The 27,773-nt window shown below is 46.4% G+C and overlaps 2 protein-coding genes across 2 annotated transcripts; one reads left to right on the top strand and one right to left on the bottom strand.

The window, feature by feature from the left end:
- Positions 1-117: 117 nt before the first annotated feature.
- On the bottom strand, positions 118-24,103 carry polr3a (polymerase (RNA) III (DNA directed) polypeptide A). Its single transcript, XM_035405371.1, has 31 exons — positions 23,894-24,103; positions 22,954-23,089; positions 22,538-22,675; positions 22,215-22,386; positions 21,798-21,952; positions 21,110-21,349; positions 20,194-20,356; positions 19,195-19,331; positions 18,778-18,881; positions 18,369-18,510; positions 18,135-18,275; positions 17,817-17,886; positions 17,203-17,330; positions 15,615-15,753; positions 14,857-15,021; positions 14,527-14,699; positions 14,033-14,144; positions 13,604-13,722; positions 12,050-12,187; positions 10,467-10,637; positions 8,993-9,106; positions 6,543-6,629; positions 6,378-6,460; positions 5,777-5,947; positions 5,103-5,196; positions 4,692-4,784; positions 3,698-3,862; positions 2,402-2,566; positions 2,097-2,228; positions 1,809-1,941; positions 118-1,361 (listed from the first exon to the last, which is right to left on the bottom strand). Exons 1-31 carry the CDS (start codon positions 23,935-23,937, stop codon positions 1,213-1,215), a joined length of 4,173 nt encoding a protein of 1,390 aa, XP_035261262.1. The 5' UTR covers positions 23,938-24,103; the 3' UTR covers positions 118-1,212.
- Positions 24,104-24,623: 520 nt separating this feature from the next.
- LOC118219705 (40S ribosomal protein S24-like) lies at positions 24,624-27,412 on the top strand. The gene is made up of 5 exons (XM_035403041.1): positions 24,624-24,696; positions 25,443-25,508; positions 25,696-25,905; positions 26,279-26,392; positions 27,335-27,412. Exons 1-5 carry the CDS (start codon positions 24,694-24,696, stop codon positions 27,335-27,337), a joined length of 396 nt encoding a protein of 131 aa, XP_035258932.1. The 5' UTR covers positions 24,624-24,693; the 3' UTR covers positions 27,338-27,412.
- The last annotated feature ends 361 nt before the right edge of the window (positions 27,413-27,773 follow it).

Genomic DNA, 27,773 nt, shown 5'->3' on the forward strand with positions numbered 1-27,773 from the left:
TACACACGGAATCAATGCCCCCGGTGAACTCCAGGATAAGTAGCCCAGAAAAATGTGAAAATTAACAATTAACCTTAGATTGAAAAATGCACACAATGAACACACTTGCAGCTTCGCTACATGTTGAATCAAGTGCCATACTTCCGTTTTATTCATTTATATTTTATTCACAACTGATACCTTTGAAATGTAGTCATAACCTTTTGACAGCAATCTCAAAGTTTCAACTTTGAGAAATACTTTCATAACTTCAACTCATTGCCTTTCAAACTTGTTGTATTATAACATAACTAAATGTCTCGCAAAAAAAAGCCCAGTTCCACTGAATATGGCTGTGTGAGAATGACAGAAATATAAACAACCCATTTACAATTTTCGATGTGAAACACAACCGGATGCCTGTTCATTTGCAGACGGAGGTAATAGATGCATTAAGCACTCCGAATGACACCCCAGGAAAGAAGCAGCAGACTGAATGCTCACCCCACCATGATTCAAACAGCTGGAATACTGAGACCGCACAGAAACACCTTCAGCGCACGCTTTAGAGAACTGAAGTCACACATGAATTAGCTTTGACCTTATGAAATTAAATTATTCATATTTTTAAAATCTTATTGACGGAATTTGGGAACATCAGGTGTTCCGGTCCATTTCCCCAATACTACAGTGTAACACACAAGACCATTCTAGCTCTGAAAACCAGCTGAGAAGGCAACCATAACTCACTATGGAAATAATCTGATTATCAAAATGTTTATTTCAGGCAACAACAAAAAAAAAAAAACTAGAGGCACCATATTCAAATTAGCTACTCCCTTCAAAATGTTGCCTCAATTATTATTTGAAAAGAGGTTTTAGATTATATCTAAACTAAATAAACTCTGTTTTTTCCGCTAATCCTTATGTAGAAATATTCAGTCTATACTTTTTGAGAGCTGACAACCTTCATGTAGTGCTTCCATGTTTGAAAACGAGAGCAAACCATTATTTCATGCAAAAAACGGAGAAGACCCATTTTCTCTTGCAGGCGCACTAAGCTGATTCTCTGGACCATCCCCAACACTGACGAGAAAGATCTACTTCAGCAAAGCACTTTGCTTATAGAGTATTTAAATCTGCATTCCTTCAGGCAATCATTTTCACAGTCATGAGCAGACTTTGAGCCGAGCTCCACAGACCAGGCTGGACCAGATTAAGCAGACGGTAGCGCTACGTGATTAGTGAAATGTGGAATTCACTGTTATCAAAGAGCAGGGGTCTTCTGGGTGGTGCTGGGTCCTTGTCTGCCTTGTGTAACAGCTTAAAAAGTCCTGTTCCAATGTTCATTGGAATTCCCATGATGATACATTCAGATACACCTGTGGTTAAAAAAAATAAAAAAATCAGGTTCGTTTCTTCACCAGTTGGTCAAGTGTGTTTTGTCAACGAACACAGTGATGACTGCAGAATGGTGTAATTTAGGTAACTGGTCACTAAATTAAGCAAATAAAGGGGTGATGGCCATTTAAACTCACAAAACAATGGAAACTAGACAACAAATACAACCATCTTCATGGGTATATTTCTCAAAGCTATAGCTTGAGCTTGAGGGCCAGAGAAAACTGTACAGTAGCTGCACCTTTGCTAAACTGCACCACTGCACCCCTAATTTCAAATGCACTTTCACTCAAACAGCAGGAGTGTGTGGCTAAATCCAAAGGCCAAAATGACACTGGACCAGCAGGCCCATGAAATTAAAAGCTCCGCCACTGATGTGTATTTATACCAGCTGAAATGAAATGATGAAACAGTCAGGGTGCGCTCACCGCACACGGAGTCCTTCTGTCCGAAGTAGGCAGCGTCAAAGAGATGATCAGCCGTCTTTTCGAAGGACGCCAGCATCAGCACACTCTCCTTCATTTTGGCCAGACCGAATCTGGTGATTCCTAGAATTTCACCCTGTGAAGGTCAGGGCAGATAAACACTGAGAGACAAACCTACGGAACACAAACTCCGGATTCCTACAGCGAGTCAGAAGATAGATGTGGAACAGAACAGAACAAACACGTTCACACGCGTGTGAGTGAATCTGAGACCGGAACGAGCAGACTGACCTTGTAGGACATGAGATCGGCCAGCAGCATGACATGGCGCCGATCGATGCTCATTCCGTGGTTCACCATTGTGTACTGGATCTCGTTGATAATGGTCGTCCTGGCTGCTTCGATGCCGAGGGTCTTCTCCACCTTAGAATGAAGGAACAGCTTTTAAAGCATGAGGCCTATACATAAAGAGGCTCAAAACATCTGAATTGTCAAGAAGAAAAATGACGAGTGTCAGAAGGACGACGCCTGTGTTTCTTTCAGCTGTATTCAGAAGCTGCGATGCCCACGCCAAAGTCCCGCGCTGGAGCTCCTACCTCATACGTGTTGTTGGAGGATGTCCTGCTGCCGTTGACACCATGCGTTGCCATGACAGCGCGCAGGTTGTCACCTTCCACTAAAAGCTTGTACTTCTGCTTCCCGCTCTGCTCGTCGATGTGAATGACAGCTCGGGACACCTCCGGGATTCCCTGCACCACAATCTGAGGTCCGAAAAAGCGAGGGAGGAAAAAAGAAAAGCATTTGAACAGGAAGGCTGGGCAGGCCTCTCTCAGAGTGGCTTTCTGTAGCGGCATTAAAGATAAAAGGCATCCTTTGTTTTTCACTTTGACCACCAGTACAGTGAATTTCCTGGCCCTGGGATTTTCTTGGCCTTTTGCAAGTGTGTCAATAAAAAAAAAAAAATAATTCTATATTGGGGGTATTGGGTGCTTTGGATCTTGGGCAGTTCCTTTTGGCCTCCACACTTTGCTGTTGCCATCACTCTGATACAAGGGAATCTTGTTCTCATCTGACCTTTTTCCAGAACCCTGCAGGCTTTCTCAGGCACATCTGAGCAATCTGTAACCTGGCCATCCTGTTTTTGTGGATAACTAGTGTTTTGCATCTTGCAGTGTAGCCTCTGTAGTTCTGTTTGTGAAGTCTTCTGCGGACATTAGTCACCGACACATCCACGCCTGCTTCCTGAAGTGCTTATGATCTGTCAGGCAGGTGTTTGTGGACTTTTCTTCATTACGGTGAGAACACTTCAGTCATCAGCTGTAGAGGTCTTTTCTGGCCAGCCAGGCTCTTTGTGATTACTGAGCTCACCAGGGCTGTTTCTCTTAATCACGTTCCAAGCAGTTGATTTTGGTGAGCCTGAGGTTTAGCCTCCGTCTCAGACGGTTTTTTTTTTCTTATTTCTCAGACTCATAATTGCTTTCTTCACTTTCATTTGCACAGTTCTAATCCTCATGTTGATGAATGGCAATAACAGACTGCAAAGGCAATCACACGCCCAGAATCAAGACTGGAGACCGAAAGCTCTCTGCACTAAGGAAGCAACTGAACACACCTGACTAATCAGAAACACATGTGAAGCTATTTGTCCCAAACATTATGGTGCCCGGAAATGATGGGGGGATTATGTATAAAAAGTGCTGTCATTTCTACAAGGTGAAACCAAAATGCATAAAAAATACCTTTAATAAAAGCTAAGAATCAGATTTTTATGCACACACATATTGTTCGATTACAAATACAAAATTGTGGATTACAGAGCCAAATCAAGAAAAAATATGTCTTTGTCCCAAATGATATGGAGCTCAGTGTACACCTGTAGTTTTAGTGCTAACCTTGGGGAGCTCTTCTTTGAGCGACTGCAGGACGTAGTACATGGAGCTCTTGCTGTTCTCCCGCGGGGAGACGCACACCACCGCCTCCCCGTGCACGGCGATGTCTCCGGGCTTCACCCGCAGTTTGGACATGCAGATGGAGTAGCGCACGGTCTCAGCGTTCACCTGCGGAGAGAAGAGCAGCACACGTGAGCGAAAAAGCGTATTCTGATCCCTACTGCAGAGAGAAGAGCTGCATGCAGCAGCGCATTCTGATCCCTACTGCAGAGAGAGCTGCATGCAGCAGCGCATTCTGATCCCTACTGCAGAGAGAAGAGCAGCATGCATGAGCGCAGGACGCATTCTGATCCCTACTGCAGAGAGAAGAGCCGCATGCAGCAGCGCATTCTGATCCCTACTGCAGAGAGAGCTGCATGCAGCAGCGCATTCTGATCCCTACTGCAGAGAGAGCTGCATGCAGCAGCGCATTCTGATCCCTACTGCGGTTAAATGAGCCGCATGCAGCAGCGCATTCTGATTCTTACTGCAGAGAGAAGAGCCACATGCAGCAGCGCATTCTGATCCCTACTGCAGCCTCATCATCCTAAACCAAATTCTTTATAATGAATTTTGCGTCATCACAAGACAATTTGTTCTCCTAGAAAAAATAGCTGAGGATGTTCTGGGCCGTCATCCCATTTGTTTTATCTTCTAGCATACTAATTAAAAATTATGCCCTGAAATAAATATTTTAAGCATGTAGAGGTTTCACTTCACGCTTTAACTTCAAATTTGAGCTAATCAATGGCATCCACCATCCATCCATCCTAATCACATAAGCCTATGCACAGCACCTGAGTACAGCACCTGAGTAGAACACCTGAATACAGCACCTGTGTACAGTACCTGAGCACAGCACCAGTGTACAGCACCTGAGCACAGCACCTGCACAGTACAGCACCTGTGTACAGCCCCACCAATCGAAGGAGGCGGATCCTTTCCAATGACAGCTTACCTCCAATCGAAGGAGGCGGATCCTTTCCAATGACAGCTTGACCAGGATGAAACAGTCATCAGGGAGGAACACTTCCTCAATGTACTCTGAAATCTGAGAGATGGTAGAAAGCTCAGTTACCGCCATGAACTACAGAGCCTCAGGAGATGACACGACACACACCTGCAAGCTCAACACTGGGAAGGAAACAAAGCCCCCAATTACTCTCTAACAGGCCTTAGTCTGCAAGAATACCAGAATCGAGTCCCAATATCTGGTCAGACTGAACTTGAAATGATTTCAGATTTGTTCCAATTTCTTAATTTTTAGAGTCCGGAAAATTTTTGAAGGATAAAAGAACTTAAACGCACACCAGAAAAACAGCACTCACAGCACAATTACAACCCCTCCATTCAGACAGACAGAGGATACCTCTCCCAGCAGGGTCTTCTCAATCCTCCCCTTCACCAGACGGCCGAAGTCCGCATCATCCTCCACGTCCAGGTGAGCGCTGATTATTGGGGTGCTACGGGACAAAACCCCCACACTTCAGTCCGACACGACAAGGCCCAGAATCGCAAAACCTCACACTTCAGTTCGACACGAGAAGCCCCAGAATCACAAAACCCCACACAATCATCATCACACTAATCATTACCACAACATCCACTGGATGAACAAATACATTTGTTATATGACATAAATGTGTAATCTTCACCAAAAAAGACTAGCAATATTCTGGTTTAAACATTTGTTGGCATTGCAGAAAATAATTTCCATCCTAATTTTACTTGTGAATTTATGATAAGTGCTCTCACTTCAACACGTCAGTAATAAAATACTCATACTACACTAATCATGAAGCCATGGCTCTATGTATTCACAGTCATACAGTTTCATGAATGTGTTGATTTGCTGAACTCTGTTCTCTTTGGGTTCTTTATTTCTCATTGAAATGCTAAGGTCTGTTTCTGCTCTGCCTGAACTCTTCAAAAGCGTCTTTCAACTGAAAAAGTATAAAAGACAAAAACATTGCTGAAGGTAAAATACTGAAGGTAACTCTGACCCAGGTCTCCCCCCCCGACCCCCCCGCCCCGTGGGGCTACCTGATATTTTTGGAGGCGTTGATGATCTCCTTGATTCGGGGGACCCCCAGGGTGATGTTCATGGAGGCCACTCCGGCGAAGTGGAAGGTTTTGAGGGTCATCTGCGTGCCGGGCTCCCCGATACTCTGGGCACAAAGAGCCCCCACGGCCGACCCGGGCTCCATCTGAGCCCTGCGGAGAGGGCGGGATCAATCAAACCCACAGCGGGATCAATCAAACCCACAGCGGGATCAATCAAACCCACAGCGGGATCAATCAAACCCCCAGCGGGATCAATCAAACCCACAGCGGGATCAATCAAACTCACAGCGGGATCAATCACACCCACAGCAGGATCAATCACACCCAGAGCAGGATCAATCACACCCAGAGCGGGATTAATCAAACCCAGAGCAGAATCAATCAAACCCAGAGCGACTGTATAAAAACACCAACAGCATGTTATGCCCACAGGTGCTCTGGCAGTCTGTTCCAGGGTGAGCACCATAGACACTGAAGTTGAGTATAATAAACAGCTTAAACAGTGTAAGTGCATTATAACAGGAACTATGCATTATAAATGTGCTATAACCATCACGCACTCCTCTCCCCCCAGCGCTACCTCATGTACTTGTCCCTGCATGTCTCCAGGAACTTCTCCAGCTGAGTGGGGGTGATCCGGTCCAGCTGGTACAGGACTTTTGGCTGGGCACAGGGGAAACCGGGATAAAGCGGGGATATCGCACGCTCATTCACATCATTCCAAACGGTCGTTTCAGGTGCCTACCTCCGTGGTGCCGTTGTCATTGATGCCATATTTGTCCCTGGTCTTCTTGATCTTTTCTGAAACATTCTTGATGAATTTCCTGATTTCCTTTAATTAGGAGAAAAATATGAGCGTAAATGAAAAGAGAAGAAAGAAACGGAAACAGAACCAGGAAAAGAAACATCACACGACTACAAGTCATTATATGCTTGTAAATTGTGACACCAAAAACAGTAACATGTCTGTTAATAAAACCACACAATCACACTGAGTGCAGGTTCAAGACAATAATGCAACAAAACGTTTTCAATGTTCTACAGATCACATAGCTCAGCAAATAGTTTATCAGCAAAACACAAATAACATATTGCCTGGCTCACACATTAAACTGAAAAAAGCAAAGATATACGATTACATCTTTGCCCATTAAGTGCCATCTTGCATAAATCACAAGTCATTTTCACACTTGTAGCAGCACACAGATTGTTTACATCAGAAACATGCCATTAAATGATAAAATTACCTGTTACATGTACTGAAGTTCATATTCACACTGGTAAAGGCATTATATTAAGGCACGCAAACTTGTTAAAAGTGGAATCAGCTTCCCATGATGCAGTGCGTTCAGTAAAAAGGCCGCTAGTACACTCTCAGAAGTGGACAAAGCCCTGAGCTCGGTCGGATTAAAGGAGCTGCATGCACTGCACTCCACGCGATGCCAAAACCCTCACCGCCTCACACAACCACCACGCGCGGGGGGGGTAACTGTACCTCCACATACTTTTCAGAGCCCGTCTCAGTCAATGCCTTCAAATTAAAATGGAAAAGAAACGCTCAGGAAAAGAATCAGGCCGGGACTGGAATGTTGGGAATGCAGCGTTCTCTCAGAAGTCTCCCCTCCGCTTACAGGACTGTAAAGCAGCCCACCCTTCGGTCCCCTGCATCTGTAGTGATCGCTCTTAAGGGCACTTAAATAAAAAAGGGTTTCCTCTGTGCCAATCAAGTGTGCATCATCAAATCGAACAATGACTACGAGTCACAATTCCCAACGTACGCATTAACGTCATGCGTTTTTCTTTTTTTTAAAACAGACATTGAACTACATTACAACAATGCCATTCACTGAGTCAAGTCCCTCTATTCCAAGTGAGCATAAGTACTAGGACACATGACCATTTCATATTTCACCAGATTACCATATTACTCCATTTATATTATACTTTCATTATTTTAATTATTTACACCTTTCTACGTAAATCATACGAGACCATAAGAGTTTTAGAAAAAATTCAGCATCCTTTAAGCTACTGAATGTAAAACTGAATGTCAATTCAAGTCTACAGCAAAAATTCAGATGGTTACTTCCCACAAGATGCAAGATTTGAAGAAACTTTTTACAAGTATCACACACTGACCCCAGTGTAAAAGTGCTTTCATCAGTCAAACGGAGAATAAAGCCCAGGTCCCAGAAGACTAGGTAAGGAACGCACACAGAAGTGGGGCAGGGGGAGCACGGGGGGGGGGGGGGGGGATTGGGACGGTTAGCGGGGTGGAGGACAGCGCTGATTACGGCTGCTTCATCAGAGCGCTTCAGCCTCACACCCCCCCCCTCAGACCACTCGAGGCACGAACGCTGCCCAATGAGGGCTTAAGGTGTCAATCACAAACAAAAGGCCACCCCTCCTGCCAAACGACTCCACCATTGTACGCTCCGCACTTCTCATGATTATTTTAATTATGTCATTGTGCAAATAATTTTTTTAACTTGTTAAAAACTTAAAATAATCAGGAACACTGGGAGATTAACTAACTTGAAAGCAGAGCTGTTTTTAGGAGACTTCCAGTTAGCACAATGTCACACTGCACTGCTTAGGGTGGGATCAGGAAACTCAGGACAGATGAACTAAAGAGAGACTGCTAACCAAGTTTTCTAAATGTAATTTTCAGTCACTCCCCAACTTGCACCAGGCATCTACCCGTGACTGCTACACGAGCTTAACGGAGTGAGAATCCGCCATTCCGGCTCCTGGCGGAGAAGCGGGGGCCCGGGTCTCTGCGGTGGCCGTTCGGCCTTGTGGAGTCGTGTCAGGACACAGGAACAGGGGGCACGGAAGCCCACCTTCCCACTGGTGAAAATCTGGCCTCCGATGAGAACGGAAGGAAATCCTGCAGCCAGCTTTGCGCTGTGCGTCTGCACCCGAACACACCCCCCACACCTCCACCACCACCTCCCCTTGCACCTGCCTCTTCACCACCCCCAGCCCCAGCCCCAGCCCCAGCCCCTCCAACTCACCCTCCGCTCCTGCCCCGCCCCCTTCCCTGTCCGTCCCTTTACCCTCCCTGCACCGCCCCCTCCCCTGCCCCCGCCCCCTCCCCTCCAACTCCCCCTCTGCTCTTGCCCCTCCTCCTCCCTTCCGACCCCACCCCCCGCCCCCTCCCCCCAGCCCTGCCCCGCCACACAAGAAGCTCACCTCCAGGAAGCTGTCCCTGCAGCACAGGAAGTCGCTCCTCTTCATAATGGACTCTGCGGTCAGCACCAGCTCGTTCCTGCTCAGAGCGGGCTGGTCAGCGCACGTGTACACAGCCTGCAACGGCCAATCAGAGACAAGCTCAACTCAGCAAACTATTCCATATAATGCCACTTCACAACACAAAAATAGGCCAGTGATAACCAACCTTGTTCCTGGAGATCTAATATCCTGTAGGTTTTCAATCTAACCCTAACAAAGCACACTTCATTCAACAGCGAGAGATCTTCTTGAGCTGCTAATTAGCAGAATCAGGTGTGCTAAATTAGGGTTGAAATGTAAACCTACAGGATGGCAGATCTCCAGGAACAGAGCTGGGTTAAACTGAAATAGGCTGCAGAAGGGCAACCGGCTGCCCACCTCTATGCCCGATTAAAAGCCTTTGCTTTACATAATTTCATTAGATACCAATATATTCAGGTATCTAATGAAATCTTGCATATAGCACTTGAATAAATCCTGGGGTGTTAAATAGGCCACCATTCTCAAGCGTGTCTGGGTCACAACCCCTTATAAAATGACTTGCGTTTGATTAATCAACCAGGTGACCTGACCTGCCTTCAGACGCAACACAGGACTACAGACTGGTTCAAAAACAAGATGCAAAAGGGACGTGTCTACATATGCAGCCCCGACTCTAAACTCTTAGAATATTTTGCAATTGGTTCTTCCTTTCCTGCATATGTTATTTGTTAAAAAACTCTGAAAGACAACTGATCTGATAATGAATATTTTGCACATCGTAATATTAATCAGGAATATATCACTGTCAATAGTATCGTTGGCAAAATATGCATTTCATATAATCTCAATCAACTGAAGAAGAAAACTCTGAGGAACAAGCATTACTTTTCTGAGAAATGTAAGAACCATTTTTTGTTTACAAAAAGCACAGAAAATTATAGTCTTGCCACCAGCCCGTTGGCATAAGACCTCTTGTGCATCTTAAGAAAGCTCCTTCTGCAGAAAACCCTGAACCCGATGCACAGCATACGCTTATTAAGGGAAAAACACAAATGGCTGATTGCAATTGATACCACCATCGCTCAGATTGCATTCTTTCTTGTTTTTCCCACCATTTTTAATAAGTGCAAGTTTTGAGAGAGTTATGCTGACTCCCCACAGTTCACCACAAGTCAAATGATTCATCCAGACAAATCCAACACGGCAAAAAACATAATGAATAAACTCTGTAGCACAGCTGCCTGGAAAGACAGTTATTATTCTAAACCGCACACTTTTCACTGATTCTACCACAGAATGTAAATGTACATAAAGTTAAAAACAATGTTGCATCCAGAGAAACGTGATTATACGAATGTTTGCATTTGACTGTTTGTATGAGAGTGAGCCTGCTCCTCTTAAACACTGTTAAAATGGCGGTTAAAATGGCGGTTATGACTGGCGCTTCACCCACCCGGATGTTATCCAGCACGCGCTTGAACTCCAGCGGCTCGTCCTTGCCCTCCATGTCTGCCGGGTCCAGGCCGTCGCCGCCGTAGATGAACTGGATGATGTCACCGGTGGAGCTTCGCACAGTGAGGTCGTACTGCGAACACAGGTCCTCCAGGGACTTCACCAGACGCCTCTGCCAACACGCAGCAGTCCACGGTCAACATTTACCACACAAACCTCACATTTCAGATTTACCACAAAAACCTCACATTCACCACAAAAACCCCACATTTCAGATTTCCCACAAAAACCTCACATTTCAGATTTACCACAAAAACCTCACATTTACCACAAAAACCCCACATTTCAGATTCACCACAAAAACCTCACATTTACCACAAAAACCCCACATTTCAGATTCACCACAAAAACCTCACATTTACCACAAAAACCCCACATTTCAGATTCACCACAAAAACCTCACATTTACCACAAAAACCCCACATTTCAGATTTACCACAAAAACCCCACATTTCAGATTTACCATAAAAACCTCACATTTCAGATTTACCACAAAAACCCCACATTTCAGATTTACCACAAAAACCTCACACAACACAGTGACAAGCTTTCCACTCCGATCAAGTTTATATTCCCATTCTAATCAATCACACCCTGGATAAAAGCAGGAGGACATGTTTATCAAGCCCATTACTTTCAAAATATCTATGCGTTTGGGCACACACTTCATGCTCCAGTAAGCAATAATCCAGTCATATTACATTACATTATATTACAGGCATTTAGCAGACGCTCTTATCCAGAGCGACGTACAACAAGTGCATTAGTTCAAGGTGCAGAGGTGCAAAAGAAACACACTAGAGTGAAATATCTTTCAGTAGTGGAATTAATGTACAAACCAGTGAGCCCCACCAGAACTCACTGAAAACACAAAACTTCACAGAGACTCTGGATGCATTTTGCTTACAGAACAGATTTTTATTTTTCTGCCAATTTTCACTGGCTTTTCAAGGACAGAAAGTTATTCGACCGCTTCTGAGAACTTGAGCAGAACTCGGGGCTGCTGGCATTTTTAGCAGCCTGTCAGAGGAGCAGGAGCTCAGCGGTCAGGTGATCACACAAAGGACAGACAGCACAAGGGTGTAATTTAGCATGAGGCTTACTGTGAACCGCAATTTCATCCAAACAATCAGCACAGACCACAGGCCTAATTAACATCAACTGCAACGCTACTGAACGTCAATCAATGAGCAGCAGAGACTGACATCAGCCAGTTAACTGCAGCCGGTTTGTTCCCAGGTCAGGATGAATCACAAGGAGATGTGTGTGTTTATTACCTGCATGTACCCCCAAACAGCCACAGAGGGGGGATGTATGTGTTTATTACCTGCATGTACCCCCAAACAGCCCCAGAGGGGGGATGTATGTGTTTATTACCTGCATGTACCCCCAAACGGCCTGAGGAGGGGGGATGTATGTGTTTATTACCTGCACGTACCCCCAAACAGCCACAGAGGGGGGATGTATGTGTTTATTACCTGCATGTACCCCCAAACGGCCTGAGGAGGGGAACGTGTTTATTACCTGCATGTACCCCGTTTCTGCAGTTTTGACCGCAGTGTCCACCAAGCCCTCTCGGCCCGCCATGGTGTGGAAGAAGAACTCTGTGGGCGTCAGGCCAGAGTAGAAACTGTCTGCCACAAAGCCCTTGGCTGCAGGCAGCTGGGGGAGCGAGAGAGATAATTACACGGTTGTCAAATTACCATGAGAGAAAAACTTTCTTTTTTTGATCTATTTTTTCCAAACCGTTTCCACCAGGCGGACGGGTAACAGTAATAATTTTGTCTTTGTGGAGCTTCGGTCCCCCCGAGCAGGCTAACGGGGTCACACAAGCGGGCCCTGAAACGGCCCTGCAATGAGCCCGATAATTACAGCAACGACCACGGCAGCAGAGAGGCCAGCAACCCACCGCCGAGGAGCTTACTGCAGAGAACAACCCCCCCGTGAGCACGAATACACCCTCCCGTGTGCACGAATACAACTCCCTGCGCCAGTAAGGAAGTGTTTCTACAGTGCAGAACTGTTTCCAAAATGAACATTATTACCAAGGGTTAGAGCAATAACTGCTCACAGTAATGTGTAAAAACTCCTGTCGCTCCTGTAAAGCACATCTGACCGTTCTCTGAAGAAAGTGCAACAGGAATAAAATTGATTTAATCTGATTTGAAATACATTTATATATACTAACTGAGCTTTTTATTTGGTGGAAAATCACATTAAAATGCATTTCAAGGCTTGTTTGCGAGACTCACACTAGACTGGATTGCAAAGCAGAGCAGAGAGGTTCTCAGAGTGGGCAAAGCTCCACTAAGAAAGACACCAAAAAATCAATACTGTTTAGCATTGCGTAATTACTTCAAAGCAGTGCAATACAGTCCAAGTAGTCCTCCTTTAAAGACTGCTGGAAATGCCATGTTTCCAGAAGAGTCTCCTTACACCGTCCAGCCATTACAGAGAACAGGGAATTAGCCAGAAAGAGAACAACCGAACACCGAAATGTCTGTTCTGGATTAATACTTGTGGTGAGTTATACCCAGAGTTTATACACGGTGGAGCTGCCCTTCCACACAGCCTTCGTGTAAATTTTACATCAAAGCAGCTTCAGCAGAGAAGATGTGGTCGGGCTGGGCTGGGGGGGGGGGGGGGGGGGGCCGAGGGCTGGAGAGAGGGGGTGCAGACCACGCCGCATTGTGAAGAGGAATTCATTAAGACCAGGCCCAGGTACACCGACGCAGCCCCGGGTCACAGTCGATGAATAACAGGGTCACTGAACGACACGCTCAGGCCTCAATCTAAGACTCTTACACTGTGTCTGGCACAGCATGCAGGTTTATTTATTCTTTATACTTACAGAACATTGTCAGTCTGGTGGTCACTTGCACAAAGGAACATAAAATGCTTTCCTCCTCGCTCAGAGGACAGTTTGGTCAGACTGACCATAATAAACCCGACCAGTCATTCAAGGAGAGAATAATACGAAGTGACACCTGTTCCAAGTACTCGAACGCCACCTTTAAAAATAAAAGACAGAAGTAAAAGCAGTCACAGTGCTAACGGGCTGGGTAGTGAAGGCCTTACTTTGGAGTGCTTCTCGAAGTGCGGCAGCGAGCGGTTCTCGAAGCCGTCCGGCACCCGGGACCCGCTGATGGCCTGCTGGCCCACGCACGCGATCATCTGCGAGATGTTAATGAAGGAGCCTTCGGGCGGGAAGAAAACAACACTCAACACTTCATTAATGTTTAAAACGCGGCTCACGGGAGCTGGCGCTAACGCGGGCGCTAACAGGCGCGCGCCGCGGGCAGGCGACCCACCTTTGGACCCGCAAAGAGCCATGATGAGCAGGCGCTAACAAGGACGCGCTAACGCAGGCGCTAACCGGCGCTGACAGGAGAGCGCCGTGGGCAGGTGACCCACCTTTGGACCCGCACAGAGCCATGATGAGCGGGCGCTAACAAAAACGTGCTAACGCGGGCGCTAACGGGCACGCGCCGCGGACAGGTGACCCACCTTTGGACCCGCACAGAGCCATGATCAGGGGGCTGTTGCTCTTGTCCAGCTCCGTCAGGCAGGCGCTGCCCGCGTGGTCTCGGATGACGGACAGCTCCTTCAGGATAAGAGCCTGGAGGAGACAACAAGCACAGCGCGTGCGTTATAAACCCCTGCTGATAATTAAACTGGTGTACAGAATAACAGGTGTAGCACCGCCACATGGCCAACTGCCATTAAAACGGCTCACTGGCTGTTTGGACAATCCCGCTATCAATGTGTTTAGTTTAGTTTAGAATAAATTAGAAAAACTAACTATGGGGTTACACCTCAACTCGGGGTGGCAAGAGACCGAATTATAATAAAATCAGCAAATACAGCAGGGAGCCTGTGCACCTGTGCTTCCTGACCCCACAAACAGCACTGCTCATCAAAGGGAATGGGAGATATGACAGTGAGAGAGAGGAGAGAGTGGTGCTGGAGGAGGAGAGGCTGCTGGGTAACGCGGTCTTTACCTCCAGGGTCTCCTCGGCGGTGCAGCCTGGCTGCTGCTGCAGCTTGCCGGTGTTGAGCGCCTCGATGTACTCGTCACACTTCCTGTACCCAGCGTCCAGCAGGTCCTGCTTGGCCTTCAGCAGGCCCTGGCCCGGGGTCACGTCCCCGATCCCAATCGAGAAGCCGCGGTTCGCTGCAAGAGGACGACGACCACAGCTGAACTCCACAGACCAGCATCAACGGTCACATGGGCGCCCGGCTAGCAAGAACGTTCTCACAATGTTACTGGAATGTTGTGTCAATGTCATAACACAGGTACGCAGGGAGCGGGTCGGGGGGGGGAGACATACACAGGTACACGGGGGCGAGCCGTGCCAGGCGGGACATGGCGTTGGCCGCCTCGTTCTGGCCCCAGTCCCGCAGCAGGATGTAGAAGATGTTGTTTTTGGAGCCCGACCCCAGCGTTCCTTTATCCAAGCTGCCACACATCAGCTCGCTGTTCTGAATCACCACGACTGGGGGAGAGAGAGAGAGAGAGAGAGAGAGACAATCACCACGACTGGGAGAGAGAGAGAGAGAGACAATCACCACGACTGGGGGAGAGAGAGAGAGAGAGAATCACCACGACTGGGAGAGAGAGAGAGAGAGAGAGAGAGACAATCACCACGACTGGGAGAGAGAGAGAGAGAGACAATCACCACGACTGGGAGAGAGAGAGAGAGAGAGAGAGAGAGAGAATCACCACGACTGGGAGAGAGAGAGAGAGAGACAATCACCACGACTGGGAGAGAGAGAGGGAGAGAGAGAGACAATCACCCCAACTAGAAGGAGGAGAGAGAAAGAGAAAGAGAGAGAGACTGGGAGCAGTAGAGAGAGAGAGAGAGACTGGGAGCAGTAGAGAGAGAGAGAGAGAGAGAGAGAGACTGGGAGCAGAGAGAGAGAGAGACTGGGAGCAGCAGAGAGAGAGAGAGACTGGGAGCAGTACAGAGAGAGAGAGGGAGAGGTGGGCGAGGTGATTGCGAGCTCAAACAGCGCCCTCTGCAGGCAGGGCAGTTATAAACAGAGAGGGCGGGCTGTAATTGGGTCCCTCCCCAGGAGCAGCACTCACAGGAGTCGTTGTGGCAGAGGTCCTCTCCCCTGCCGCAGTACTGCTTGCCTTTGGTGCGCAGGTTGGCTCTGACTGGACAGTCTCTGCTCGGCTTCAGAATCAGGCTGAAGACCTGCTTCCCCGTCCACAGAGTCATGGGCTGCAAGCACAAAGACAGCATCAGGACATAATCTCTCACAATCTCTCATAATCCTGAAATCTATTCAGCATGTGCAACAGGTTGTTACTAAATCTAATGCTTAATCGAAGACGAACCTTCATCAAATACATAATTCAAAAACTTCAGACATTTTTTCCCCACAATATCTGATAATATCAGATAAATACCGTGTTAAATGTGAATATGGAAGTCTTATGTTTTCATGCACTTTTTAAAGTATGTTTAATTTGGGCAAGTAGAACACTGCCCTCTTCACCCTAACTCTTCTGCTCCTTGGCAAAGATTCCAAATTTAAAATGGCAGACTGAACACTAGATGTGGCTGGCAGGTATGACAGCTGCAAAGTAAGTAATGGTACAAAGTGGGCTCCCACCATGCAATTCATCTCTTATATACTGGTCACAGAATATTTTGAATATTGTATTTCTAGAACTGCCATCAGCAAGAATTTACCAGACTAAAACCTCTACCTTCTACAAAAGAAACAGCACCAAATAAAATCTACATAAACAAATATTGCAAAAATGCCACCTCAAATCGGTTAGAGCAGATGTCATTAAATATGCAGACATTTTTAACTCAATATGAAATATGAAAGGCCCTGTTCTCAGGCCACGAGAGTAATTTGTGCCTCGAACAGCCAAGGTCAGAAAACCTAAAACCATTTATTTAGAGGCTGAGTGGGCCTGCCACAGGCCATTAAGCAGAACCAGAGAAGAAGACATTAGAGGAGATAACCTTTGATTGCCATCGGCAAAGCTCACGGCTACAGTATAACATTTGTGCATTAAGTGAATTACAGGTTTCCTGGGGAAACACAAATTAACATCAAACTGAATGTATGAGAAACACACTAAATCAGTGTCAGTCAAGTTAAACGGTTAATTTTTAAATGGCTGCGAATCAGACTGTCACTAAGTATTTTTGTACAGTTTCCTGAGGTTCATTTCAGTCCAGTTCTGTCCATGTGAACCCGGCCTGCACTGCTTCTGTTAGCTGCTTCTGTTAGCCACCAAAACCAAACACCTGAGGAGCCGGAACATTCTCTATTTACGACGGGGGTGGGGGGGGGGGGATCGTGCTGTCCATAACCCTCCCACTCAGGGCACACCCTCACCCCCACCCCCCCCAGGCACACAGGGCCCACTCCCACACACAGGGAATATATAGGGTGATCTGCAAGCCATACACACAAACTGCTACTAGCTCACTAAACACACCCCACTGTAAAAACCTTACTGCCCTATTTCCTAAACAATGTGATAAATTCACTTAATTAAGAATGGAACTGTACACAGAGCAAAATTACCCGTAGCACCAAACTATCTCTGATCGAGCCCAGCTCAGTACAAGCTCTGCGCTTTCCTATATTTTCCAGAAATAGCATTTAGTGGATAACTTGAAAGAAAATCCAGAAAAATGTTTCACCTTCAAGATTGCAGGGGGAGGGAGAGCAATTTTGATCTTTTCATCTTTCCCAACAAGAATAGAGGCAATAATCTGGCAGGCTTTGGCTCGGTCAAAGAAAGTATCTTTCAGAGTCAGCAGGTAGGCCCCTGTGGGACAAAAGCACAGCAACTCAAAAACACAGCTCACCTGCTCCCCCTACTGGGCAAGCCAATCAAATCCATTACAATTTCTTAAGAGCTCAATTCAGAGTAATAGGCCGCTATGAACCTTCCTAAATGTCTCAAATTACATTGTTTTTGCTCCCTTTATTGGCATAAGAGGATTTTGGGAAAATGTATTATTAAAAACCAAAACTACTTTAAAGGAAATTGTCCATGGATAGTCATACACAGTATTTCCTCAGAAATCAAACCCACCAGCTGGTTGACAGAACGATTATAAATCAACGTCCGTATGAAGAATCGATAAGGGAAGATTGGCTGCATTAGCAAAAGATCAAAGCACTCCGCAGGTTGACAGGTGGTTAAAATAAAAGCTTTTAAGGCCGAGAACGCTGTCATTTCATTCAATTATGACATCAGCGGCTGCAGGTGAACAGTCTGACGGGCAAATTGTGGACGGGCAGCACTCACCTGTCAGGAAGTCCTGAATGGCGGCAATCAGAGGCTCTCCGTTCCTGGGGGTGACTAAGTTTGCTTTAGTCTGGAGAGAGAGACGCAGCGTTTGGGCTGAGCGCTGAGGGCGTTAACACACCGACACAGAGACGCAGCGTCTGGGCTGAGCGCGTTCACACACCGACACACTGACAAACGGGCGAAGGCAGGGAGGAGGGACGTCCATGTGTCGCCCCCCACGCCCCTCAGTGAATACACACCCCCAAGCCCCCTGCCACCCGCGAATACGCGTCCCCCCCCCCCCCCCCCCTCCCCCCAGCCTTGGTGGATACGCACCCCCATCAGGACCAGGGCCTCTGCCTTGGCCTCCTCGGTCTGCGGGAGGTGAAGGTTCATCTCGTCGCCGTCGAAGTCGGCGTTGTAGGGCGTGCACACGCACTCGTTGAACCGGAATGTTCTGTGCGGCTTCACTCGGGCCTAAAGGGGGGACGAGCGGCCTCGTTAAAGGGGTCAGCCGGAACTGACGTGGTTTAGAAACGTTCAGCGGGGGCTCGCAGCGCTGCGACTCACGATGTGGGCCATGATGCTCAGCTTGTGCAGAGACGGCTGCCGGTTGAACAGCACGATGTCGCCATCGATCATGTGCCTCTCCACCACGTCCCCGTACTTCAGCTCCTGAGCCATCTTCTCCCGGTTTCCATACTTCAGAAACCTGGAGAACACGCAGAGACAAGCTGAGCCATTCTGCAGGGCTGCACTGGCCCAAGACAAACAGAGCAGTCTTCTCAAAATGCAGCAGGGTGGGGGGAGGTTAGGACTGGGGAGAGGGACCGGGAGGGGCCGGGGGGGGAGAGGGACAGGGCAGAGCGGGGCGGGGTGGGGGGGAGATGGACAGGGCGGGGGCTGGGGGGAGAGGGTGGGGATGGGGGGGTAGGGGGGGCTGGGCAGGGCGGGGGAGGGGGGGGGAGCTCAGTTCTACCTCTTCATCTGCATGTGGCGCTGCTGGATGAAGTTGGCCCCCGGGTGCATGTCCGGCCCATTCCGCACCAGCTTCCTCATCAGCTCTATGTTGGCCTTGTTCACCTGGATCAGCAAAACACCACACTCAACGCCACGCTCAACGCCACGCTCAACACCACACTGAACATCACATTCTGCTTTTACACAATCCAACAAACATGCACACAAATCTACCCACAATCTCCAACCCCTAAGCGTAAAACAGACAGACTAACCAGACACGGCAGGACAAAGACACGCAGAGACAGAAAACTGCACATGCAGCAGACAGCACAAGAGCTCTGAGTGACAGGTGATAAAGCTGGGGAGGTCAGGCCCATTCTGTTTCATCCGGGCCGGGCGCTCGGAGCGGAGGGCTCCAGCAGGGGGCGCTCACCTTCTCGGGGTAGGTCAGGATTTTCGCCACGTGCACCGGCACGGCGACCTCGTCAATCCGCAGGTTGGGGTCCGGCGAGATCACCGTCCGGCCGGAGAAATCCACTCGCTTTCCCGACAGGTTTCCACGGAAACGCCCTACAAACCACAAAACATCCCCGCATGGAGCCACAAGCTCATCTTAACCACACTAACACTAAACACTGAACGCACTGCAGGAGCTACGAGCTCATCTTAACCACACTAACACTAAACACTGAACGCACTGCAGGAGCCACAAGCTCATCTTAACCACACTAACACTAACACTGAACACACTGCAGGAGCCACAAGCTCATCTTAACCACACTAACACTAAACACTGAACGCACTGCAGGAGCTATGAGCTCATCTTAACCACACTAACACTAAACACTGAACACACTGCAGGAGCCACAAGCTCATCTTAACCACACTAACACTAAACACTGAACGCACTGCAGGAGCCACAAGCTCATCTTAACCACACTAAACACTGAACGCACTGCAGGAGCCACAAGCTCATCTTAACCACACTAACACTGAACACTGAACGCACTGCAGGAGCTACGAGCTCATCTTAACCACACTAAACACTGAACACTGAACGCACTGCAGGAGCTACGAGCTCATCTTAACCACACTAACACTAAACACTGAACGCACTGCAGGAGCTACAGGGACATTCAAAATTATGATAACTTCACATTTAAAAGGTTGGTGTGAATTTTATTTTATTTTTTTTAACATCTGCTCTGCTTTTTAATTACTGTTACACAGCTGTCTCTTTCTCCATTTGAGGTCTGTAACTTGTTTGTCTACTGTCTTGTTTAACTTTGTGTAACTTTGTGTTTTATGTCAGATCCCTCTTGCAAAAGAGATTTCACTCTCAATGGGGTTTTCCTGGTTAAATAAAGATTAAATAAAAGAATATATTAAAATTCTGTGTCAGAAACCGAGGCCAGCCAATCGGGAGGCGCACCTTGTTTCCCTTTGAGCCGCTGCACGAAGCCGCGGGTCCACTTCTTGGGCGCCATGTTGAGCGGGATGCCCGAGAGCTCGCTGTTGATGTAGAGCGCACACTGCAGCTGCAGGAAGTCCCAGTCCTCCATGATCATCTGCGTCTTGGCCCCCGAAACGCGGTGCTGTGGGGAGAGGAGACCGGCTCATGCACAGCCACGCCTGTGAAAGATTCACCTGCGCCTTCACACTCACAGCCACGCCTGTGAAAGATTCACCTGCCGCCTTCACACACTCAGCCACGCCTGTGAAAGATTCACCTGCCGCCTTCACACTCACAGCCACGCCTGTGAAAGATTCACCTGCCGCCTTCACACTCACAGCCACGCCTGTGAAAAATTCACCTGCCGCCTTCACACTCACAGCCACGCCTGTGAAAGATTCACCTGCCTTCATTTAACAAGCTGCCAAACCGACACATCGGCCCAAAGCACTTCAGTGAACACGTTAAACTGAGCGCAGAAGGGCTGCTTAATTGAAGTGAAATGAAACTTAAAGTGCACTCATCCAATTAATCTTCATGCAATATGCATGACCTGGAAATGAAGCATCTCATAAAATCTCAAAGTACGGAACTCAGAAACTGTGATATACCAACAGTGTGTGGCTGATTCATGCCCAGGCGTACAACACACTGCACAGAAAACCTAAACCGCATACTTCACTCCAACTCATGTTAATACAACAGAGTAATTTCATCATTTTACGATTGACATTAGAAATGGAGGGAGTTACAGTTATTTGTAAAAACACAAAAACCGCATTCTAAAACGAGCAGAAGAAAGAGAGTTTCTAATTTGCATAAACGGGAAGAAACGCTCGCCACGATTGGCCCGTCCTCCAGCGCTGCGGCGAGCCATAGGCCGAGCTCCCGCTACCTTTTTGATGACGTCGTTGAGGAAGATGATCTCGGTGAGCTTCATGGTGAGGTCGTCCTCGTTGGTGCCGGACTTGAGGTCGCTGACGACGGAGGGCCGGATGCAGAGGGGGGGCACCAGCAGCCGCGTCAGGATCAGATCGGCCGGCTTTCCCGCCTCGGGGTTCATCAGCAGCAGCGGGACGTCCTCCGAGGGGATCCGCCGAAACAGGTTCAGCACCACCAGGGGGCTCAGGTTCTCCTGGGAGGGGCACAGGGCATGTCTCACACACACACAACACCGGGGGGCTCAGGTTCTCCTGGGAGGGGCACAGGGCATGCATCACACACACACAACACCGGGGGGCTCAGGTTCTCCTGGGAGGGGCACAGGGCATGCATCACACACACACAACACCGGGGGGCTCAGGTTCTCCTGGGAGGGGCACAGGGCATGCATCACACACACACAACACCGGGGGGCTCAGGTTCTCCTGGGAGGGGCACAGGGCATGTCGCTCGCACGCTCGCACGCACGCACGCACGCACGCACGCACGCACGCACGCACGCACGCACGCAGCCCTAGTCTCATTCTCAGGTGACAGTTAATATATATCAGATGATAAATTAACTCCCCAGAACTGGAACTACCACGAAACCCTTAAACCTGTATAAAGATGTAATCAGAGGCACTCCACAGCTGACCCACCTGGGCCCGCGTCAGTAAGGATTCCACTTCTTTATTGTGTTCTATGGCGATATCAAAGGACTGCTGGAACTCTAACACAGCGGCATCCACTACTTTCTTGTTTGTCTTGTATTTTTCATGGATGATCTTCAGTAATCCACATTTTTTCACCGGACCTTACAAAACAGGGAAATTTCATAAAGGATAATCTCTCAATCAGAACTGCAAAGCAGGCAACAAGAGAACAAAGAAAATAATACCACTCAGCTTTTAAATAATGCCTCTCAAAGCTTTTAGATAATACCATTTAAAGCTTTAGGTGCATGTCCGCACTGGCTAAACTTGCAATAAGGCAACTACTGTCAATGTGGTTATCCTTTACATTGACAAAAAGTGATGTTAAATGTAACTTTACAGAGAACGATGCAGTGTTTTTACCATTGAAGGAACTGCAGTTCAAACAGACTGTCTTTTTGCGGCATTTTTCTGAAATCTTCTTTTTCAGGCCCCGTTTCTGCAAGTAGGCCAGATTGGGCCTCTTCAAAACGTCCAGGAACTGCTGTTTCTCCTCTTTGGTGAGCATGACATGGGAACAGGTTTTGCAGATCATCTGTAAAGTAGCACATCAAAATAAGTCGATCAAATTTTGGGCAAAAACTGACAACAGTCACATTATTTTAAGAAAGACTACTGTTTTTTTAATGATTGAAGACCCCACAGAAACCCGGAGGGCAGGAGAGAGATGTGTGAATGAGGCTTGCCTGCAGGATACCAATAATGGCCTTAAAGTACCCCACGTGGAAACAGGGCATCTCCAGGTCCAGGTACCCATAGTGCCCCAGGCAGTCTGCCAGATTCTTCCCACAGGTTTCACACGGCCGATCTTTCTCACTTGTGCCCTGCAGGAAAACGAGAAATTCCAAACATGTGGAGACCTTTTCTGACCCAACTCAACCAGGAACTATAACGCTAAAGCAGTTTGAGATGCTGTGTCATCATACTGTGCACTTGTTGTATTGTGTAATGCAATGTGTAATGTAATATGTAATAATTGCCACTAGGTTTGAAACAATCCAGCTCAGCTAAAAACGTGTGTATGTTTTGTATTGCATACAGCAGGAAGAGTGAGTGTGTGATGTCACCACTTGATGATGACAGGAGGACGGTCCGTGCTCACCATGCGATGATCCAGCACTCCGTAGGGCAGCGGCGTATGGCTGGTGTCCTGGCTGTACAGGTTCTTACTCACCACCTGGATGTGAGCTTGCTGCCGCATCTGCTCGGCAGATTTCATGCCAAAACAGATGTGGCTTCTGGGAGAAAAACAACAACAATGGAGGACAAAGGATCATATTACTAAATAGGCTCACTGAAAACTCTAAAATGTACTTTCACAAGTAATTCTATAGCAACAATGTTAAGCGGAAATGTTAATAAAGATAAACGAGGTTAAAGCTTTTCTTGAATCTAGTCTACTGCCTGGATATACCTTACTGCAGGAGGCCTAGACTTGAGGATAAAATCCCACATATCATAACTAATAAAACGTGTTATGAATAAAAGATGTAGAAATTGGCAAACCTGGGCACGGTAGTTCTCCAGGGTAAAAAATTCTACACTAACGTGTAAAGCACAGACATCGATCTAGAAGCAGAATATACTCAGAGCTATTTCCAAGTATCGAATTCACTACTATTTCAAACTGCAGTGGTGGATTACAGGTCGCTTACAACCAGTAGTTTAATGGGTTGAATGTCAATACTGCTAGTCGACTAAATTCAGTAGCAGTTTGTACAAAGACAACAAACTACCAATGTCATTTCATCAATGTCATTTTAGCAACTGATTCTTGTCAAAATAACAAGCGTTGTCCAGTAGCAGAATAGCATAATCTAGCTACGACAGACCGTTTGCTCGACGGAGTCGCATCTTTAAATCTACGCTGTGGGAAATAAGACAACGAGCTAACGTTAGCTAAAGTCAAAACCATCCTGATAACATGGCCAGCTCGCTACTAAACAACCATTCATGTGCAAACACTATTTCTTTGACTGACCAGTTAACTAGCTAACCTTAATTTGGGGAGGAAGCTCAAAAGAGTATTTAATCAAACTTACATCTTTTTAGCCACATCTGTTTCTCTAAACTGCTCCTTCACCATGGTTGGAGCTCTTAAGAGGTACTGTTATGAGGAAAAATAATTTACGACGAGAAATATATTAAATGTTATGATTATACCACAGGCTAACTACACCGTGAAACGCATTCAACAATCATACTGTCACGGCTTCTCCACTGATGCAAAAACGCTGCAATGTGTTGCTTCCTGAACTTTAACCTTTTTTGACAACGTGTAACGCAAATTCACAAAAAGACATCACCAGCGTAGGATATTCCGAAATACAAATGGCGTCATTTAATGACCACTGCCATCTAGCGGTGAATGATCACATATGCATCCATTAATGGGAGCACCCCCGTTAGCAAGAGAGTTTTTATAAATTTTTATTAAAAGTGGATCTGCAACACAATCTGTGGTTTATAGTTAGAACATATTAAAATATCTATTATGTAAACGTGCACGATTTCCACTCATGTTAGTCTAGTCTATAGCTACAAGATACTTGAACAAACAGCAAAGATAGAAGAGAAGTCACTCATAATCACCAAGAGGAGGCGCTCGACGGGACATATTTGCTAATAGTTAAAATCTGTATAAACGGATAGACTATAAACACAACAACAACAACAACAACAGTATTTTTCTGTACCATAGCGGATTTTTCGCAAACATGTACGTTTATTTTCAATCAGGCAATTACTTGGAACTCCAACTTCACGCTGTTTTCAGGCATATGTTTAGGCAGTGTGGGTCCTTCGATCTTTTTCACATTCCCTGAGAGAGGCAACTGCCAGTATGGTGAGTGCAGTAAGCCGGTGTTTGGAAGGAAAATCGTTCAAAATCTGTGCCATCCTTCCATCTTAACTGACCTAAAAGGAGCCAATAACTCATTACAAAGTATCAGTACAGATAGGAGATAAAATTATTCACTCCCAATTTCCCAAGTTGCCTCCGATAAAACCCAGCGATGCCGTATGAGATGGCTAGATATCAAGTTGTTCAAGACTTCCCGAGCAAGCGTAACTGGCAGGGCTTGGTCTTGGAAAAGCACGCTAAGTAGCTACATCCCAGTACAGCACCCAAAATTAAAGATTCAAACGTGGAGCAAATCCTGCTTCGTAGCATGCTATTTATGCTTGCTACTAGCCAACTTGCCAGTTTGTATCAGCATCCGTTTGCAACTTTAGCTTGCAAGCTACGGAGCTATTCGTGTTGGTTGCTGAGAATTAAAGACCCGATACCCATAGGTAGCTATGCTTCCTACATCGGATGTACATTCTCAGAATTAAAGGGAACATGTATGCAGACATAGTATTACCAAAGGCACTGGTCAAACGGCTAGCTTTGTCCTCAGGTTATATTATACTTTTATAAATTGTGCCGCCCCCACCCCCCCAGCTGAACTCATGGAAAGTGACAACGAGCATAGATTGATCGTCTTGGTGACTGAACATGTCTGATTTCGCTGTGAGATCTATACAGTTTAATATTTTTGTCCTAAATAAGTGCAGAAATGTGTGTGATCTCCTCTCTTTGTTTTGCAGAATGACACAGTCACAGTTCGGACCAGGAAGTTTATGACAAACCGGCTGCTTCAAAGGAAGCAAATGGTCAGTATGGTCAATAGTTTTTCTGTAATTTTCTGGTTGCAGATATAATCAGGTAGTCCTCATGTCAGTTTACATAATTTTCTCACGTGAATATAAACATTCATATTGATAGATTTTTGTGCATTCTTGGTTTGCTGAGCTATGTTCATGAACTTTGTAAATTAATGTTTTTGTTTTTGCTTTTCAGGTTGTGGATGTCCTGCACCCTGGCAAGGCTACGGTCCCTAAGACTGAGGTCAGAGACAAGCTCGCTAAAATGTACAAAACCACCCCGGACGTGGTGTTTGCCTTCGGCTTCAGGACTCAGTTTGGCGGCGGCAAAACCACTGGCTTCGCGATGGTGTACGACTCTTTAGATTACGCCAAGAAGAACGAGCCCAAACACCGGCTGGCCCGGGTGAGTCGGCCGGCTTCCTGTCTGCACGAGGACGACTCGGCTGAACCTAAAACATCTCCAGCATCGTTTATTTAGTGCTGCACTGCGTCTGTCTCTTAAATGAATCGGGCATTCCATGTAGTTGGTTAACCGGCAGCCAACTTCTGGTCTTTTTGGTTTTCATTTGAGGTGGAGCGGCCCAGTAATTGTGTTTTGCATTATAAGGATTTTCTGCTATTGTCAGTCTGATTTGATTGGAAATGCTGAAAGAGCTCATACATGCATTGATGGTTCAGGAGTCAAAGCCCCCTGTTTTGTTCTGTTATTCATGTGATTATAAAGCCTTGATCAGTTGGAGTATTTCATGTCAGCATGTTTTTATCTGTCCCATCAGCATGGTCTGTTTGAAAAGAAGAGGTCCTCCAGGAAACAGCGTAAGGAACGGAAGAACAGGATGAAGAAAGTCCGTGGAGTGGCCAAAGCCAGCGTTGGTGCTTCTGGCAAAAAGGTAGCTGGCTTTCTTACAGACTCTGTGTTATCAGACGCACGTCACACTGTCTCAGTTTGCCTCATTCATTCCTGTACGTTTCTTTAATTTTCTTTCATTTTTCTTCTTTTAATATTTTCCTTGGGACAACAGAAGGTAATTGTTGTTCAGTGGCAGTTGTGCTGCATTAAAATGAGCTTGGCTGATCTTAATTGTTTTTCACTTGTTTTTCTAATATGGATTTTATGTTAATTTGATGTGCAGTGTCACAAATCACTGATTTGCTCTGAACAGCTGTTGAGAGTGAAGAGAAATGGATGTGGTATTTCAAAGCAGTGATTTTCAGAGGCATGAACTAAGAATTTCAGCATCTTTCTTTGATAACAGTATTCTACTGGTGAATATGCACTGCATGAAGGGGGAATGTGTCTGCAATATTTATTTACCTGATTTAAGGGCAACCTCAGTTACAGAAATGCAAATCCTGTTGGTTGTGCCTGCTTAAAAAAATCTATGTGTTTACGTTTTGGTTGCACAGGTCGCATTTCACTTAATGTGAGGGAGACTTGCAAGTATCCTTGCAAAATCATGCACTTTGCTGCATGTGCAATTCCTGGATTGTTTCAGTTTGGAAAAATAATTTGTCAAAACAAAAGTCTATAGTATTGAGCGTAGTAGTTTTCATGAGCTCATGTGTAGGGTTGATGTGAATGAGTATGGGGCATTTCACCTGTGGGCTGATGGGAGATGAAGTCCAGAGCTTGTATGAAATTACTTTTCAAAATGCAATAATGAACTTCATCTCCCATGTGCATTTAGAGTGCCGGTTGTTGAACTGCAATGTCCACCTTTCCCCTGTGCTGGACTTGTGGTTTCTAACTAACCTGCTCACACAGGTGTGGTGTAGAAACCCAGCCGTTCACCAGCGTTTCTGATTCTGTCTTTCTGGTCCTTTTCTTGCAGTGAGCCGGGATCCTCAAGGAATGTCGTCCACAACACGTTCTTGTGCATCTTTAATAAAAAAACTTCAAAAAAATGGAAGAAACGGCTCTTTCTTGGATGTTTATCATTTTGACAATATAAAATAACCAAATGTTGTTACACTATGCATTCCTAAAAGCAAAGGTAATACATTTTTTGCTCTGATTTGGGACTACTAATAGTATTTGATAAATCTTGTCAAAGGCTGTAGCTAAATTTTGTATTGAGTAATATTTCATTCTCACTATGTTGTGAGTGATTCATGGTTTTATAATAATAATAATTTAAATGGCAACTATCTTCAGAACAGGATGAATGATTACCTTTGCATCTGATCTACAAAAAACAACTGGAAAGTTGGTGCCCCCTCCCAGTTATTCTCCTGTTCTTCCACTAGGTGGCACCAAATGACCACTTCAGT

Source organism: Anguilla anguilla, chromosome 2 (assembly GCF_013347855.1).
Source record: "Anguilla anguilla isolate fAngAng1 chromosome 2, fAngAng1.pri, whole genome shotgun sequence".
In the NCBI taxonomy this organism is placed as follows: Eukaryota; Metazoa; Chordata; class Actinopteri; order Anguilliformes; family Anguillidae; genus Anguilla; species Anguilla anguilla.

What these genes read in the sequence shown, in the direction of transcription:
- polr3a (XM_035405371.1), bottom strand. Translation starts at nt 23,937, where the DNA reads ATGGTGAAGGAGCAGTTTAGAGAAACAGATGTGGCTAAAAAGAT. An exon ending in GAACTGCAGTTCCTTCAATG is followed by an intron (nt 21,953 to 22,214) that starts GTAAAAACACTG and finishes CTGTTTTGTAAG; the next exon opens with GTCCGGTGAAAAAATGTGGA. An exon ending in AACGCCTCCAAAAATATCAG is followed by an intron (nt 5,197 to 5,776) that starts GTAGCCCCACGG and finishes TTTGTCCCGTAG; the next exon opens with CACCCCAATAATCAGCGCTC.
- LOC118219705 (XM_035403041.1), top strand. An exon ending in TGCTTCAAAGGAAGCAAATG is followed by an intron (nt 25,509 to 25,695) that starts GTCAGTATGGTC and finishes TTTGCTTTTCAG; the next exon opens with GTTGTGGATGTCCTGCACCC. An exon ending in CCAAACACCGGCTGGCCCGG is followed by an intron (nt 25,906 to 26,278) that starts GTGAGTCGGCCG and finishes CTGTCCCATCAG; the next exon opens with CATGGTCTGTTTGAAAAGAA.